Source organism: Salmo salar, chromosome ssa09 (genome assembly GCF_905237065.1).
Source record: "Salmo salar chromosome ssa09, Ssal_v3.1, whole genome shotgun sequence".
Lineage (NCBI taxonomy): Eukaryota > Metazoa > Chordata > Actinopteri > Salmoniformes > Salmonidae > Salmo > Salmo salar.
Window position 1 is genome coordinate 119,653,279 of NC_059450.1, and position 16,416 is coordinate 119,669,694.

The window sequence follows — 16,416 nt, forward strand, 5'->3', positions numbered from 1 at the left end:
GGTTGTGATATATTGATGATGTATTGATTATTTACAGGATGTAATTTATCATGCTGTGGTGTGATGTATACATGTAAGTCTTATGTAAGATCTCTGTCAACCCTAGATAGAGTGTCACAACCATACAACTGCTTTCACACATTAGGAGAGGAGCGGCAGGGTGGGGCACTAGGCTAGGGCTAACTTCTCAATAAGCTAGCTAGCCACCTCTCAATGAGAAGCTAGCCGCATCTCAATAAGCTAGCTCGCCACATCTCAGTGAGCTAGCTAGCCACATCTCAATGAGCTAACTAGCCACATCTCAATGAGCTAGCTAGCCACATCTCAATGAGCTAGCTCACCACAACTCAATGAGCTAGCTCACCACAACTCAATGAGCTAGCCAGCCACATCTCAATGAGCCAGCTAGCCACATCTCAATGAACTAGTTGGCCACATCTCAATGAGCTAGCTATCCACAACTCAATGAGCTAGTTGGCCACATCTCGATGAGAAGCTAGCCACATCTCGATGAGAAGCTAGCCACATCTCAATAAGCTAGCTCGCCACATCTCAGTGAGCTAGCTAGCCACATCTCAATGAGCTAACTAGCCACATCTCAATGAGCTAGTTGGCCACATCTCAATGACCTAGCTGGCCACATCTCAATGACCTAGCTGGCCACATCTCAATGACCTAGCTAGCCACATCTCAATGACCTAGCTAGCCACATCTCAATGAGCTAGTTGGCCACATCTCAATGAGCTAGTTGGCCACATCTCAATGAGCAAGCTAGCCATATCTCAATGAGCAAGCTAGCCACATCTCGATGAGCTAGCTAGCCACATCTCAATGAGCTAGTTGGCCATATCTCAATGAGCAAGCTAGCCACATCTCGATGAGCTAGCTAGCCACATCTCAATGAGCTAGTTGATCACATCTCGATGAGAGCTGTAAAGATCCTGGCACCAGTGCTGATAGGGCTGGAGTGAAAACAGAACTCCTTGAATGGGCTGGGCTCCAGAGCCACATGTTTGACCTGTGCGGTCCGCCGCTATTTTGGGCCTGTTAGTTTAGTTTGGCACCGACCGTTGGTCATTAAATCCTACAGTCCCATGGCCGCAGTCACCTTGTTCGAGAGGGTGTGTGTGTGTGTGTGTGTGTGTGTGTGTGTGTGTGTGTGTGTGTGTGTGTGTGAGAGAGAGAGAGGGAGTGTGTCTTTTTTTATCATTTGGTTTGCTCCCGTTCTTGAGAGGCTGCGGCTGTCTCGTGAGGAGTTGTCACACTAGAAGTGTGAGATGAAGAGAGAGAGAGGGGAGCGAGGGATGGAGGTGGGGCGAGGAGAGCGGAAAAGTGCTGAGTTAAGTGTGTAAGCGAACTACTCGTTTGTAGTCCACAGAGACGGGTGCTCCTCTGCACCAGCTGTGAAGGTCATCTCTCCCCTATGCCAAGTTCTTGGTGTGGAATCAGTGGTGTGTGTACGCGTGTGTGTTTCTACGCTGGGTGGCGTGGTATCTCTTTGTTTTATGAGACACAGTTGGTGGTAAATTAAGCATTTCACTGTTAGTTCGAGTACAATTTGATTTGATTTGCCGTTTGATTTGCCGTTTCTGTGACTGTGACGTGGCGTAGTGAGGTGGTAGGATGGCTGGAGTGGCTGGTTGGCATTGCAGTCTTGCCCTGCTGTTTGTGTGTGACGACAGCAAAACGTGCCAGGGTGGCAGTGGTATATTTTCATTTGTTACACACTGGGGGAGCTGTGTGTGTGTGTGTGTGTGTGTGTGTGTGTGTGTGTGTGTGTGTGTGTGTGTGTGTGTGTGTGTGTGTGTGTGTGTGTGTGTGTGTGAGTGCACCCTTGGGATGAGTGCTTAGTATGCGTGTGTGTCAGTCTCTATGTGTGTGTATCAGACAGGAACGGTGGCTGTCACAGTCGCTTCTGGTTGTGTGTCAGTCTGGGATACAGGCGTCACATTTCCCACCTGCTGACGTACAAGCACCGAGTGATCCAACGCGATGGAGGAGGCGCATGAAATGATCTACCCCACAGGAGAGCAGCAGTGGTGGGGGAGAGGAGGAGAGGACTCAGGGTGGGACTGGGAGAGGAGGAGGCATCATGTGAGGAGGGAATGGGAGGGCTGAGGTCTGTGAAGTCTGTGTATTCATGTGCTTACAGAAGCCCCTGTGGAACCTGGCTCTCCAGTCGGGTGGGAGGAGTGGGAGCTTGTTTGTCTCTCTCTCTGTCACCCCAAAGCCTCACTGACACACACACATCTGCACGCGGACACACACACACACACGCACACACACACACGCACACACGCACACACACAGGGGAGGTTTGGAGAATCCTCAGCTGGGATACAGATCCCTGATAAGCTCTACAGACAGATGAGTCTCTAACATGTAATAAAGCATATGAAAGTCAATAAACATGGATAGTTAATTAGGTATTATTGGGTACAATCTAGAACAGTACCTTGACATGACTCATATACTGTTATGACTATGTGCTACTCAACCACACATCTCAACAATCTTCTCATAATCACTAAAAAGTGGTCATTAACTTAATTGAGCAGCAACAAAAAACAGCAAAATGATTTCCCTCATCTCCTCCGGTCTCCTAAGTCTCACTGGGGTTGCCAAGGGGACAGGTGTCGGTAGGCAAATTAGGGCTTGGCGCAGCGTTACCATGACATAGACAGAACACTGGAGATGCTATGCAGATGGATCTACTACCTCTACCTTTATTGTTGTTACCTTTGTTGTCTTTTTTGGGGGCTGATTTGACTGATTTGCTGTCTAAAATGACTTTCTGTGGAAAGAGAGTTGACGTTTTTCTATTGGGTTCACACTTGAAAGCCCCTCACTGCTGTATTGAGGCTTAACCAGGGTGAATACCTGATGAGGCCCTGATTTCCAAGGGAGATTGTAGAGGCAGGGCAAACATCAGAGCTATTATAAATCAATGATTAATTAATAATATGAATAAGTAATTTTGCGTGGAGGTGGTCCTGGGAATCGAACCCACTCCCATGGTGTTGCAAACTCCATTCTCTAACAGAAGATCACTCGTATTTAAAAAAATAATAATTATATATATATATATAATTGTAGGGATCCAAAAGTTGTTATATTCATTAACAATACAGGATATCATCACTTGTTATAAGAGCTATTCCACCTATAGTAACAAACATCCATTCTCACTAACAGAATACATACGGCATACCGAGCCCATAGACAGGCATTATCATTCCATAACGTCCCACACACTATTATCCATTTACTGTATCACATCTGTGGGCTCTCATGCTGTGTTGAACACATACAGTTGAAGTCAGATGTTTACATACACCTTAGCCAAATACATTTAAACTCAGTTTTTCATAATTCCTGACATTTAATCCTAGTAAAAATTCCCTGTCTTAGGTCAGTTAGGATCACCACTTCATTTTAAGAATGTGAAATGTCAGAATAATAGTAGAGAGAATGATTTATTTCAGCTTTTATTTCATTCATCACATTCCCAGTGGGTCAGAAGTTTACATACACTCAATTAGTATTTGGTAGCATTGCCTTTAAATTGTTTAACTTGGGTCACACATTTCAGTAGCCTTCCACAAGCTTCCCACAATAAGTTGGGTGAATTTTGGCCCATTCCTCCTGACAGAGCTAGTGTAACTGAGTCAGGTTTGTAGGCCTCCTTTCTCGCACACGCTTTTTCAGTTCTGCCCACAAACTTTCTATAGGGTTGAGGTCAGGGTTTTGTGATAGCCACTCCAATACCTTGACTTTGTTGTCCTTAAGCCATTTTCCACAACTTTGGAAGTATGCTTGGGGTCATTGTCCATTTGGAAGACCCATTTGCGACCAAGCTTTAACTTCCTGACTGATGTCTTGAGATGTTGCTTCAATATATCCACATCATTTTTCTTTCTCATGATGCCGTCTATTTTGTGAAGTGCAATAGTCCCTCCTGCAGCAAAGCACCCCCACAACATGATGCTGCCACCCCCGTGCTTCACGGTTGGGATGGTGTTCTTTGGCTTGCAAGCATCCCCCTTTTTCCTCCAAACATAACAATGGTCATTATGGCCAAACAGTTCAATTTTTGTTTCATCAGACCAGAGGACATTTCTCCAAAAAGTACGGTCTTTGTCCCCATGTGCAGTTGCAAACCGTAGTCTGGCTTTTTTATGGTGGTTTTTGAGCAGTGGTGTCAAGCACTGCTCAAGCAAAGAGGCACTGAGTTTGAAGGTAGGCCTTGAAATACATCCACAGGTACACCTCCAATTGACTCAAATGATGTCAATTAGCTTATAAGAAGCTTCTAAAGCATGACATCATTTTCTGGAATTTTCCAAGCTGTTTAAAGGCACAGTCAACTTAGTGTATGTACATTTCTGACCCACTGGAATTGTGATACAGTGAATTATAAGTGAAATAATCTCTCTGTAAACAATTGTTGTAAAAATGACTTGTGTCATGCACAAAGTAGATGTCCTAACCGACTTGCCAAAACTAGAGTTTGTTAACAAGAAATTTGTGGAGTGGTTGAAAAATGAGTTTTAATGACTCCAACCTAAGTGTATGTAAACTTCTGACCGCAACTGTACATGTGTCTATGGACCCTCCACTGTTGAGCCAGTGAAGACACCTGCAGCTTCACAGACAGTCAGACAGACACAGAGAGCCTTTCCAGGAGGGCCTATGAGAGTGCAGGGCGAGAGTGGACACTGTACTGTACTGTACAGGAGAGACGGCAGACAATAGGAGGAGAGGGAGAGAGGGAGGAGAGTTGGTGAGAAACACCACCATTCATGCAAGTAATTGAGCTGTCAAAAAGAAAGCAGATGGAAGGCAAACAGGTGGCCGAAGGAGGAGAGGGAAGGACAGACAGAGATGGAGGGAGGGAGAACAGAAAATAATGTCTCGCTGGCTGCAGTGGGTTCTGGGTAAGAAGGATGGTGACTTGTGTTTGCCAAGCTTTGGGGCGGAGCTAGAGTATCAGCTCGTCTCAGACAGAGATGGAGGGAAGAGAGATGGAGGGAGGGAGAGGAAGAGGGATGGATGGAGGGAGAGAGGAAGAGAGATGTAGGGAAGAGAGAGAGAGGGAAGAAAGAGGAAGAGAGATGGAGGGAAGAGAGGAAGAGAGATGGAGGGAGGGAGAGAAATTGATGGAGGGAAAGAGGGATGCATGGAAGAAAGAGAGAGAGATGGAGAGAGTGAAAGAGGTGGAGGGAGAGGAAAGTTGAGGGAGATGAGGAGAGAGAAATGGAGATAGACAGAGATCGAGGGAGAGATGGAGAGAGAGTTACGAGCGTTTGGTTTGTCATTTCTCTAAGCCTATCTTCTATTTGTTCTGTGCAGTTATGCTTCAATTCCAATGTTCTTGGCAACCGCAGAAGGCTTCTGATATGCTGTTTAAATTGAGATTTCACAAAGAGAGAGAGAGAGAGAGAGTGAAAAAACAGAGGTGAAATCGAACAAGGTCACAGAGGAGATTAGATAGGAAACAAGGACGACAAAATGACAAGCCATTAGCCATACGTTATATACAATATGGCAAATAGCACATATAGCAGTAATCTCAAAAAGCACAGCAGTAACCTCAAATAGCAGTAATCTCAAATAGCACATAGCAGTAATCTCAAATAGCAGTAATCTCAAATAGCACATAGCAGTAATCTCAAATAGCAGTAATCTCAAATAGCACATAGCAGTAATCTCAAAAAGCACAGCAGTAACCTCAAATAGCAGTAATCTCAAATAGCACATAGCAGTAATCTCAAATAGCAGTAATCTCAAATAGCACATAGCAGTAATCTCATATAGCAGTAATCTCAAATAGAACATTGCAGTAATCTCAAATAGCAGTAATCTCAAATAGCACATAGCAGTAATCTCACATAGCAGTAATCTGAAATAGGACATAGCAGTAATCGCACATAGCAGTAATCTCAAATAGCACATAGCAGTAATCTCAAATAGCAGTAATCTCAAATGGCACATAGCAGTAATCTCATATAGCAGTAATCTCAAATGGCACATAGCAGTAATCTCATATAGCAGTAATCTCAAATAGAACATAGCAGTAATCTCAAATAGCAGTAATCTCAAATGGCACATAGCAGTAATCTCATATAGCAGTAATCTCAAATAGAACATTGCAGTAATCTCAAATAGCACATAGCAGTAATCGCACCTAGCAGTAATCTCAAATAGCACATAGCAGTAATGTGCAAGCGAATGCAGTTAAGACTGTAAAAGCACACAGAGTGTGAGGGAGGAGGAGGAGAAAGGGGCAGAGCCTACACCAAGCCTATCAGGCGGAGGTGGGCAGGGATAGAGAGCCGGGAAGGAGGGAGCGAGTGAGGGAGAGGGAGAGCGCATGAGAAAGAAAGAGGTAGACAGAGATGCAGAAATACAGTCTGTCTGCCTGTGCCGGTGAGGTTGTGTGTGGCAGTGCTGCTGTACAGTGTGGTCCGTTAGGACCACCAACCCATCAGGGACTACAGCACAACACAGTCTGGATCCAGAACCACAACCAGACACCATGTCAGGCTCCACTCCTGAGCCCGCTCCTCCAAGGGTCCACTCTAAAAAGGCTGGGATCCGGGCTGCGGTGATTCTAATCGGACTCCTGCAAAAGTCGCGACGGGCGAAGGAGAGAGAGAGGGAGAAGGAGAGAGAGCGGTGGGTGAACTTTATCTGCTGTTTGGTCTCCTGGCTGGTCTGGCTGGCTGCCTGCCTGTCTCAGAGGCTCACACTCTGCACTGCGGTGTTAAGTCAAGCTTTCAGAGCAACTTTTATTGCCTGACTATAAGTGCTGTTTGTATACACAGGTCGATGCTTGTCTGTGCCTTGTGTTTGTCTGTGTCCTTGTCTTTTGTGTGTGTGTGTGTGTGTGTGTGTGTGTGTGTGTGTGTGTGTGTGTGTGTGTGTGTGTGTGTGTGTGTGTGTGTGTGTGTGTGTGTGTGTGTGTGTGTTTCTTGACACCACTGGTGTCTGTATGTGCATATCTGGGTCAGTAAAATGAACGGAGAGCGAGAGCGAAGTTAAAGGTGAGGAGGTGTCATTTGAGAGCTTGCAAAAGAGAGAGGAGCGAGAGAGAGTCCCTCTTCAACCTATTGTACCCTCAGCTATAGCTGGAGCCACTCCACTCAGGATCCAACATACTGTGTTGTTTAATGCTACAGTATATGTCTCTATGTAGGTATGGCTTCCATTCACCCTCTCTCTCTCTGTGCTGTCTTGAGAACACAATGGAATGGTTGCTGAAGACTCAAACTGGTCTGAGAGTTTGAAAGGAAGGGATAGGCTGTCCTCACTGTCAACAGACCAAACAGACCAAAGCAGATGAGTGTTAGTGACTCAAAGGGAGAGGTCTCAGTGATGTCAGTTTAATGGGAATGTGTGTGTGTGTGTGTGCGCGTGTGTGTGTGTGCACGTGTGTGTGTGTGTGTGTGCGTGTGTGTGTGCGCGTGTGTGCGTGTGTGTGTGTGTGCGTGTCTATATATTACAAGTAACTTATTGTATGTTGTTAACAATGGGACTGCCAATGATGCAAATGTCAGGTGACGACAGTAAATAGTAGTTCAGAGAGAGAGACTGACGAGTACGGGTACATTCTGTTGTTTTTGCCCGTCAATCACGGCTTTCCTTTGGAAAGCAGAAATAGCATGGCTGTGAGAGGAGGTTTATTTTCCAACACCAAGGCAATCTGATAGTGTGGACACAGTGAGAGAAGGCAACAGGGGACACGGTGCCCTGAGGTTCTTTATGTTAAAACCTGTGCTGCTGTACAAAAAGACATCACTAACACAAACACATACTGTGCAGTTACGGCACAGCAGACATCACTAATAATGTAAACACTCACAATAACACACACTAGACCTAGATGGTAGTGATGGGGATTTATTGGTTGTGTGAGTTAGTTATGTGGTCAGACGTACACACATAGTCTATGAGAAGGAGCAGTGGTGGTGGGTCGTAGATTGTGTCCACGGGGGCTGTCCTCCTCATTGGACGAGCACAGCTGGCCCGAAGACTCTTTAAAATCAATTCATGATGGATTTACAATGTATGCTGTGCCCCATTCATTTGAACAGTGTGGTGCTCCCAGGTAGTGTGTGTTTGTGTGTGTGTGTGTACACAGTGTACGAAACATTACGAACACCTGCTATTTCCATGACATTGACTAACCAGGTGAAAGCTATGATCCCTTATTGATTTCACTTGTTAAATCCACTTCAATCAGTGTCGGTGAAGGGGAGGAGACAGGATAAAGAAGGATTTTTAAGTCTTGGGATTTTTAAGTCAGAGGGTGAATGGGCAAGCCAAAATATTGAAGTGCCTTTGAACGGTTTATGGTAGTAGGTGCCAGGCGCACCAGTTTGAGTGTGTCAAGAACTGCTACGCTGCAATGTTTTTCACGCTTAACAGTTTCCTGTGTGTATCAAGAATGGTCCACCACCCAAAGGACATCCAGCCAACTTCACACAACTGTGGGAAGCATTAGAGTCAACATGGGCCAGCAGTGTGTGTGTGTGTGTGTGTGTGTGTGTGTGTGTGTGTGTGTGTGTGTGTGTGTGTGTGTGTGTGTGTGTGTGTGTGTGTGTGTGTGTGTGTGTGTGTGTGTGTGTGTGTGTGTGTGTGTGTGTACTAGCTTAGTGGCTTAGAATAGGAACCCAATCAGTCCAGTGCGTTGTTGTGGTTGAGAAGGGGTGAGGGTTCTAGTTCCTGTCTCCTAACCTTCCTTGTTCCTCCTGGTTGATTGGCAGCCCTCCTCTCGTCCCCTGTAAGGGGGGGTTAATACCTGTCTAACTGAGTTAAGCACATTCATTCCTTACTTACACCATGATTAGAATCACTGCTGCCTGATTATGATACACTAGTCATTACTGTTCAACAGTTCCCACACTGTGTCCCAGATGACACATTATTCACTATAGTGCACGACTTTTGACCAAGGCCAGAGGGCTATTTGGGGCACAGCCATGGATGAGAGTGTGCAGGCTTTTTGCTACAGGCTGTTATGTTGAAATCCAAGATCATAATGTGGAATATTTTTTGGTTTTTCTTCTCTGTGATATATGGCATGACCTTTGCTGAGCATCTTACAACATTTTCAGATTTTTTATCAGTTCCCTCTCCACAACCTCTTTTTATATTCTGACTCACCCTTTCCCTCCTCCCTTTGCTCATTCTTCCTCTCCCTCTCATTCTCTCCTTCTTTCTCCCCTTCCCCCACTCTGCCAGTCTATGAAAACAGTTGTGATTAGCAGCTGTTGGGGATCACAAGGAGACTGGACTGCTAGCCCTCCAGGCATAAACGAAACACACACATGCTACTCATGCACGCATGCACACGCACGTGCACACGCACACACACACACACACACACACACACACACACACACACACACACACACACACACACACACACACACACACACACACACACACACACACACATTCTACTCATGCATGCACACACACATTCTACTCAAGAGCATGCATGCACACACACACGCACTCACGCATGCATGCATACACCTATACACACACAGACAAACAAACACACAATCAGCAAATATCTACTGTGAAGCCTGGCACAGAGTAGGTAGAGGTGACAGTACAGGGAAAAGGGTAATGTTGGCTTTAGTCATTGCAGTGAACCTCTGTGTGTGGGCAGTTTGTCAATTAATACCTTCATACCACAGAACATACACACTCAGGTCTTTATGTGTGTGTGTGTGTCTGAAAATTCCACACTTATGGCGTTCTCCTCTACATCTCACACTGCATGGAGACTGTGTGAGTTTGCTGATGTTGTTGGTGTTTATGTCTGTATTTCTGTTCTCCTTTCCTGTTTGTGTGTGTGTGTGTATGTGTGTGTGCGTGTGCACGCGTGTGCGTGCGAGCGTGCGTGCGTGCCAGGGTGTGCATGTGGCAGTGCCAGGGAAGGAGCCAGTGAGCTGTGGCTCGTGTAATGGATGAGGTGGTATTGTCTCCCTAAGAAGTGCCCAGAGATGGGCACACTGACAGATTGCATGGAGCCCTATTTACAGAGCACAGCTATGTGAAGGGATTGGGGAAGATATTTTTAGCCCGGGCACTCATCTCCCCTCTCTCGCTATCTTTCTCTTTCTTCACCTGTGTCTCTGTCCAGCTGTCTCTCTTCAAACTCTCACATGTACCGTGGGGGTTGTCTGACAGATTGTGATTTTCTTTAGGAGATGCATGATGGGTTATTTGAAATATCCCATAGTTCAGTACAGGTCCATTGACATAGGCTAGGTAAGGTATATCGTCTGAAAGCACATTAGAATATTTCAGTGGTTCATTCTAATACAGGTCTTCTGGTTAGATCCTACTTAGATTAGATCACTTCCTTTATTTAACTTCATGTCATAATAATAACTAGGAACTGGGAGTTGACACCAGGAACCAACCAACCACACACACACACACACACACACACACACACACACACACACACACACACACACACACACACACACACACACACACACACACACACACACACACACACACACACACACACACACACACACAGAGTTTCCTCTGAGGTCTCCTATTATAACAGTATGGGGTTGGACCAGAGCCCAGAGATGGGGAGACCTTTACTGGTGTTGACTTACAGAAACACCTGGCCTGTTTACCCTCACAGTGGGTGGTTGAGAGCAAGGGAGCGAGGAAAATAAGGGGAGGAGTGGGGGAACGAGACGGAGGAGGAGTGAGGCAGAGGACGGGTAGCACAGAAAGAAGGGAGAATCCAATTAAACCTCAACAGGTTTCCCTCTTTATGTTAGCTGCTCTGGAGAATTAAAAAAATATGTGAAGGCTTGCCAAGTCATTTCTGCCCTTGTTTTCTTGGCACAGCGTAATCCAGAACGTTAGTGGAAGGCTTTTATAGTAAAGTGCTCGAGGTTCTGAAATGTTAGTCGACATGAAAATCTACTTTTATGGCAATAATTATCAGTTACAGAGTACTTTTATGGCGCTTTAATAGACCTCTATATAAATACAGTTGTTAAACTGGAAGCCTTTGTGAAGATGACAGGGAAAACTCTGGCACCCCAATGGTGGAACAAGCTCCCTCACGACGCCAGGACAGCGGAGTCAATCACCACCTTCCGGAGACACCTGAAACCCCACCTCTTTAAGGAATACCTAGGATAGGATAAAGTAATCCTTCTACCCCCCCTAAAAGATTTAGATGCACTATTGTAAAGTGGCTGTTCCACAGGATATCACAAGGTGAATCCACCAATTTGTAAGTTGCTCTGGATAAGAGCGTCTGCTAAATGACTTAAATGTAAATGTAAAACCACCGTTTTTCTGTACAACATTTTCATGTCAGTTATGGAATGTTTTCATGACAGTAGATCTCAATATAAATAAAGTTGTTAAAGTATATTTACAGTATTAATGTAAAGCTTTATGATGTCAGCAATGAAACCCATAGCTCCTCTGTGAGTTCTGGAAGGGCCTGGCACCCTAACACCCCTTGGTCCCCTCTAACTTCCTGACCTTGAAGGGTCTGGCAATAACAGGCTAACAGAGCGTGCTCTGTTCCCTTCATTCAGAAGGCTGTGCCTCTCAGTTCAGGACTGGTCGTAGTGTTGCTCTCAAGGGGCTCTTACCTTGTCACATAGAATAGGCGTGAGGGTAGTAATGATTCAGTTGTTTGAGTCTGTGCTGTGATTATGGTGTTTCTCTGTGCAGTAGAGAGTTCTGACCATTATTTTGTGTTTATTTTGTGTGTGTGTGTGTGTGTGTGTGGCGTACTTGCTTGCGTGCGTACGCTTGTGTGTGTGTGTGTGTGTGTGTGTGTGTGTGTGTGTGTGTGTGTGTGTGTGTGTGTGTGTGTGTGTGTGTGTGTGTGTGTGTGTGTGTGTGTGTGTGTGTGTGTGTGTGTGTTTGTACTCATGCCAAAGTGTGTATTTGTGTGTAACAGCAAGAGAGTGCGTTTTCGTGTCTGTTCTGTCCTAATTTCCCTGTCACACATCCACAATACATCAATACTCAAAGCCAATTCTTATTTTCATCTGCTGGTCATAGATTCAGACAGATCTCAGCCTCTGTCTCTGTTAGGAGCTCATGCTGCTGCTAACCTTAGAGCAGGTGTACAAGGACAATTGGAAATCATCACCCCATCTGACAGTATGACAACAGGAAAACGTGGGACTGGGGAGATCCATAAGGCGGAATGAGATTTCACTCTTAAAGTTCCAAAGCAGTCGTTTTTATCTCAATATCAAATCATTTCTTGGTAACAATAAAGTACCTTACTGTGATTGTTTTCAATTAAAATGTTTTTTTTTTATTTTTATCAAGGAGACATTTCTCAAACCAGAATTTTGCTAGGACTGTCTGGGAGTGGTCTGAGTGGGGAGGGGAGAACTGAAAACTAGCTGTTATTGGTAGAGAGGTTTGGAGCTCTCTTTCTTATTGGTCTATTAACTAATTTACCGCCTGGTGATGTCAATAGGCAGGAGGCAGGCCAAAACACTATCCCACCAAAACAGGGAGACATTTCAGGTGGTCTTTTCAAACAGCTCTTCCATTAAAAAGTCATTAACATAATTTTCAACATTTCACAGTATTATTCCAACTAGGGCTGTGGCAGTCATGAAATTCCGTCAGGTAATTGACCGTTATTTAACATAAACACATGCAGCATCTCCTGGCTTCCACGCATAGCTTACAAGCCACTGATGCAGACCTTTGGAACATCTACATTTGAAAAAGTCTAATAAATCCATGTAATATAGCCTGCACCTTCACAATAAATCCATGATTTATTTTAGACAGGTCTAAAGAAACATGATATGAATAAAATGTAGTCTATTTCAGAAGAACAGAATAGCATGCTCTGAGTTGTCCTTATGTTAGGTCCTGATCTGGCTATGCTATGTGGCTGTGGACTACACTAGTTCATTTAGCAGACAAGATTTGCTTAGAATTCCGTGGCATTATTTTATATTATTTTATAGTATGATGAATCCAATTGAACAAAGCTGAATAAAATAGAAAGGATATTTTCTCCAAATGATTTGAGGGAGTGCGTTCATGTGGCTTTTCTGAGTTGAGCACTTAACAAAGAAACAGGTACTCCTACATACTTAATTTAGAGTTACTTCTGTAACTTTAGTTGTGATACAAACATTAGGGTATATGTTTTGATGTTTAATACATTGTAAAGCTGCATGATGCGACTCTAATGAGGATTTGAAAAAAGTCGCATGAAAAGCATGAGCTCTGATTTGTTTTTTTGAATGCAGGTTGTGCACACTTCATCAAGCACGTGACAATGCCTCGAATTTCCCGGCGGCATCCCCTTTGTGTGGCGGTAATGCCCCCAGAAACATCCATGCCTTTGGCGGCTAGTGGCTGTTGTGCCCTTGGGCTGAAAATAATCATTCTAATTCCCTGCTCCCAGTACTCGCATGGCTCTCCGTCACGTGACCGGGTCTTTCTCACAGGGTACAAATGAAAGACAGAAACATCAGGGACTCAACTGCGTGGGTCCTTATCCATTTCCGAGGCGCATATTGAAGATATTGGAAGAACTGTCCACATTTACTTTTCGTCAGCCAACGAGATGAGTAGGCCTAACGAACAGCAAAAGCACTGGGCTATGCCAGTCTACTATCCCCCACAGTACTGAAGTTGAACTATTCTATTCTGTGTGAGAAAGAAATATTCCAAACATAGTCTGGGACAGTTGTGGGATGCGATAGGCCCCAAACCACTAGCATCAAAAACCTTTTATATGCAATAAGGCTGACACAACAGATCAGAACGTTTAGCTTAAAGTTTTGATAAACTATTAGGTTATTTCTTCACATTATAAGCGCAGCAATGCGCACACGGCAGTAGGATAAAAGCGCGAGTGTTCCATTAGCGGGAAAACACCATTCTGAAAAGTGACCAGGAATGTGATTATGCATGTAATGCTTTTATTATAAAAGTGCATTTTTATGGTGAAAATTGTCTTCCCCAAACTTGAAACTCACGCGCTGCTTATGTAATGCAGTTAGGCTCTACACCTCTTGTAAAGCGGATAAATGTGCTTCATTTTAAGAAGTTATTTGGCCACTTTAGTTGTGATACAAACCTTATCAAAATATATAGGCCTATGGGCTATACTACATGAGGTGTGCGACTATGATTGGAAAAAGTCGCAAAAAAGGCATACAGTATTTCTTGCCTTACTGCACCCAAGATGGGCATCATTCATCATTCAGTGATAGGCTAATGCTGTCACCCATCAGACTATTCTTGATTTAATCCTGCCTTTACATATACTAAATAATATATGTGTGAAATTATTTTGGATTTAGGATGGACCATTATCATGCACCTGTCTCAGAACAGGGTCAGGAGGAACAAAATACATGTAATCTAAATAGCGAATGGAGGACGCTTTTACCCTGGTTCATTTTCATGCCAGCCAGGTAGGCTATACTCCTGTTGAAAAGAGAAGCAATGTGCTTCATATTAGGAAAATTGAGAAATAAATATGGTAGGCCTAGCCTATAGAAAGCTGATGGGATCCTCCTCTTTTTAATAGAGCCCATCACTCTGTTTTCTCACGCCACTGCATAGCCTATAGAAATGTTGCGCAACATGAGTCGTTTTTTGACTACATTTGCATTGATGTCAGAGTGATTATAGGGACAGTGCTGATACCAGGCAGTTAGCAAGTTTGGTAGGCAACTAATGACCATCAGCAGCATCAGCGCTGGGAGAAGCCTAATTACTGTGACTAAACGGCGGTAATACGGTCACCTTAACAGCCCTAATTCCAACCTCATAGTGTGGATATATACAGTGGGGAGAACAAGTATTTGATTCACTGCCGATTTTGCAGGTTTTCCTACTTACAAAGCATGTAGAGGTCTGTAATTTTTATCATAGGTACACTTCAACTGTGAGAGACGGAATCTAAAACAAAAATCCAGAAAATCACATTGTATGATTTTTAAGTAATTCATTTGCATTTTATTGCATGACATAAGTATTTGATCACCTACCAACCAGTAAGAATTCCGGCTCTCACAGACCTGTTAGTTTTTCTTTAAGAAGCCCTCCTGTTCTCCACTCATTACCTGTATTAACTGCACCTGTTTGAACTCGTTACCTGTATAAAAGGCACCTGTCCACACACTCAATCAAACAGACTCCAACCGCTCCACAATGGCCAAGACCAAAGAGCTGTGTAAGGACATCAGGGATAAAATTGTAGACCTGCACAAGGCTGGGATGGGCTACAGGACAATAGGCAAGCAGCTTGGTGAGAAGGCAACAACTGTTGGCACAATTATTAGAAAATGGAAGAAGTTCAAGATGATGGTCAATCACCCACGGTCTGGGGCTCCATGCAAGATCTCACCTCGTGGGGCATCAATGATCATGAGGAAGGTGAGGGATCAGCTCAGAACTACACGGCAGGACCTGGTCAATGACCTGAAGAGAGCTGGGACCACAGTTTCAAAGAAAACCATTAGTAACACACTACGCTGTCATGGATTAAAATCCTGCAGTGCATGCAAGGTCCCCCTGCTCAAGCCAGCGCATGTCCAGGCCTATCTGAAGTTTGCAAAAGACCATCTGGATGATCCAGAGGAGGAATGGGAGAAGGTCATGTGGTCTGATGAGTCAAAAATAGAGCTTTTTGGTCTAAACTCCACTCGCCGTGTTTGGAGGAAGAAGAAGGATGAGTACAACCCCAAGAACACCATCCCAACCGTGAAGCATGGAGGTGGAAACATCATTCTTTGGGGATGCTTTTCTGCAAAGGGGACAGGACGACTGCACCGTATTGAGGGGAGGATGGATGGGGCCATGTATCACGAGATCTTGGCCAACAACCTCCTTCCCTCAGTAAGAGCATTGAAGATGGGTCGTGGCTGGGTCTTCCAGCATGACAACGACCGAAACACACAGACAGGGAAACTAAGGAGTGGCTCCGTAAGAAGCATCAAGGTCCTGGAGTGGCCTAGCCAGTCTCCAGACCTGAACCCAATCGAAAATCTTTGGAGGGGGCTGAAAGTCCGTATTGCCCAGCGACAGCCCCGAAACCTGAAGGATCTGGAGAAGGTCTGTATGGAGGAGTGAGCCAAAATCCCTGCTGCAGTGTGTGCAAACCTGGTCAAGAACTACAGGAAACGTATGATCTCTGTAACTGCAAACAAAAGTTTCTGTACCAAATATTAAGTTCTGCTTTTCTGATGTATCAAATACTTATGTCATGCAATAAAATGCAAATGAATTACTTAAAAATCATACAATGTGATTTTCTGGATTTTTGTTTTAGATTCCGTCTCTCACAGTTGAAGTGTACCTATGATAAAAATTACAGACCTCTACATGCTTTGCAAGTAGGAAAACCTGCAA

At 44.4% G+C, this 16,416-nt stretch overlaps 1 protein-coding gene across 5 annotated transcripts in view; it reads left to right on the top strand.

Annotated features, from left to right (window-relative positions):
* The window catches only part of LOC106612653 (rap1 GTPase-activating protein 2), a 95,210-nt gene that overhangs the window by 33,776 nt on the left and 45,018 nt on the right, over positions 1-16,416 (top strand). The window contains exon 1 of one of the 5 annotated variants that reach the window (XM_014214027.2): positions 6,359-6,678. The exons of 3 other annotated variants lie outside the window; for them this stretch is intronic. In XM_014214027.2, the coding sequence (XP_014069502.1) occupies positions 6,539-6,678 (140 nt within the window). In that variant the 5' untranslated portion in view covers positions 6,359-6,538. Of the gene's footprint in view, positions 1-6,358; positions 6,679-16,416 lie in introns of those variants that run through there. One more of the 5 variants, XM_014214028.2, reaches the window with a different exon arrangement.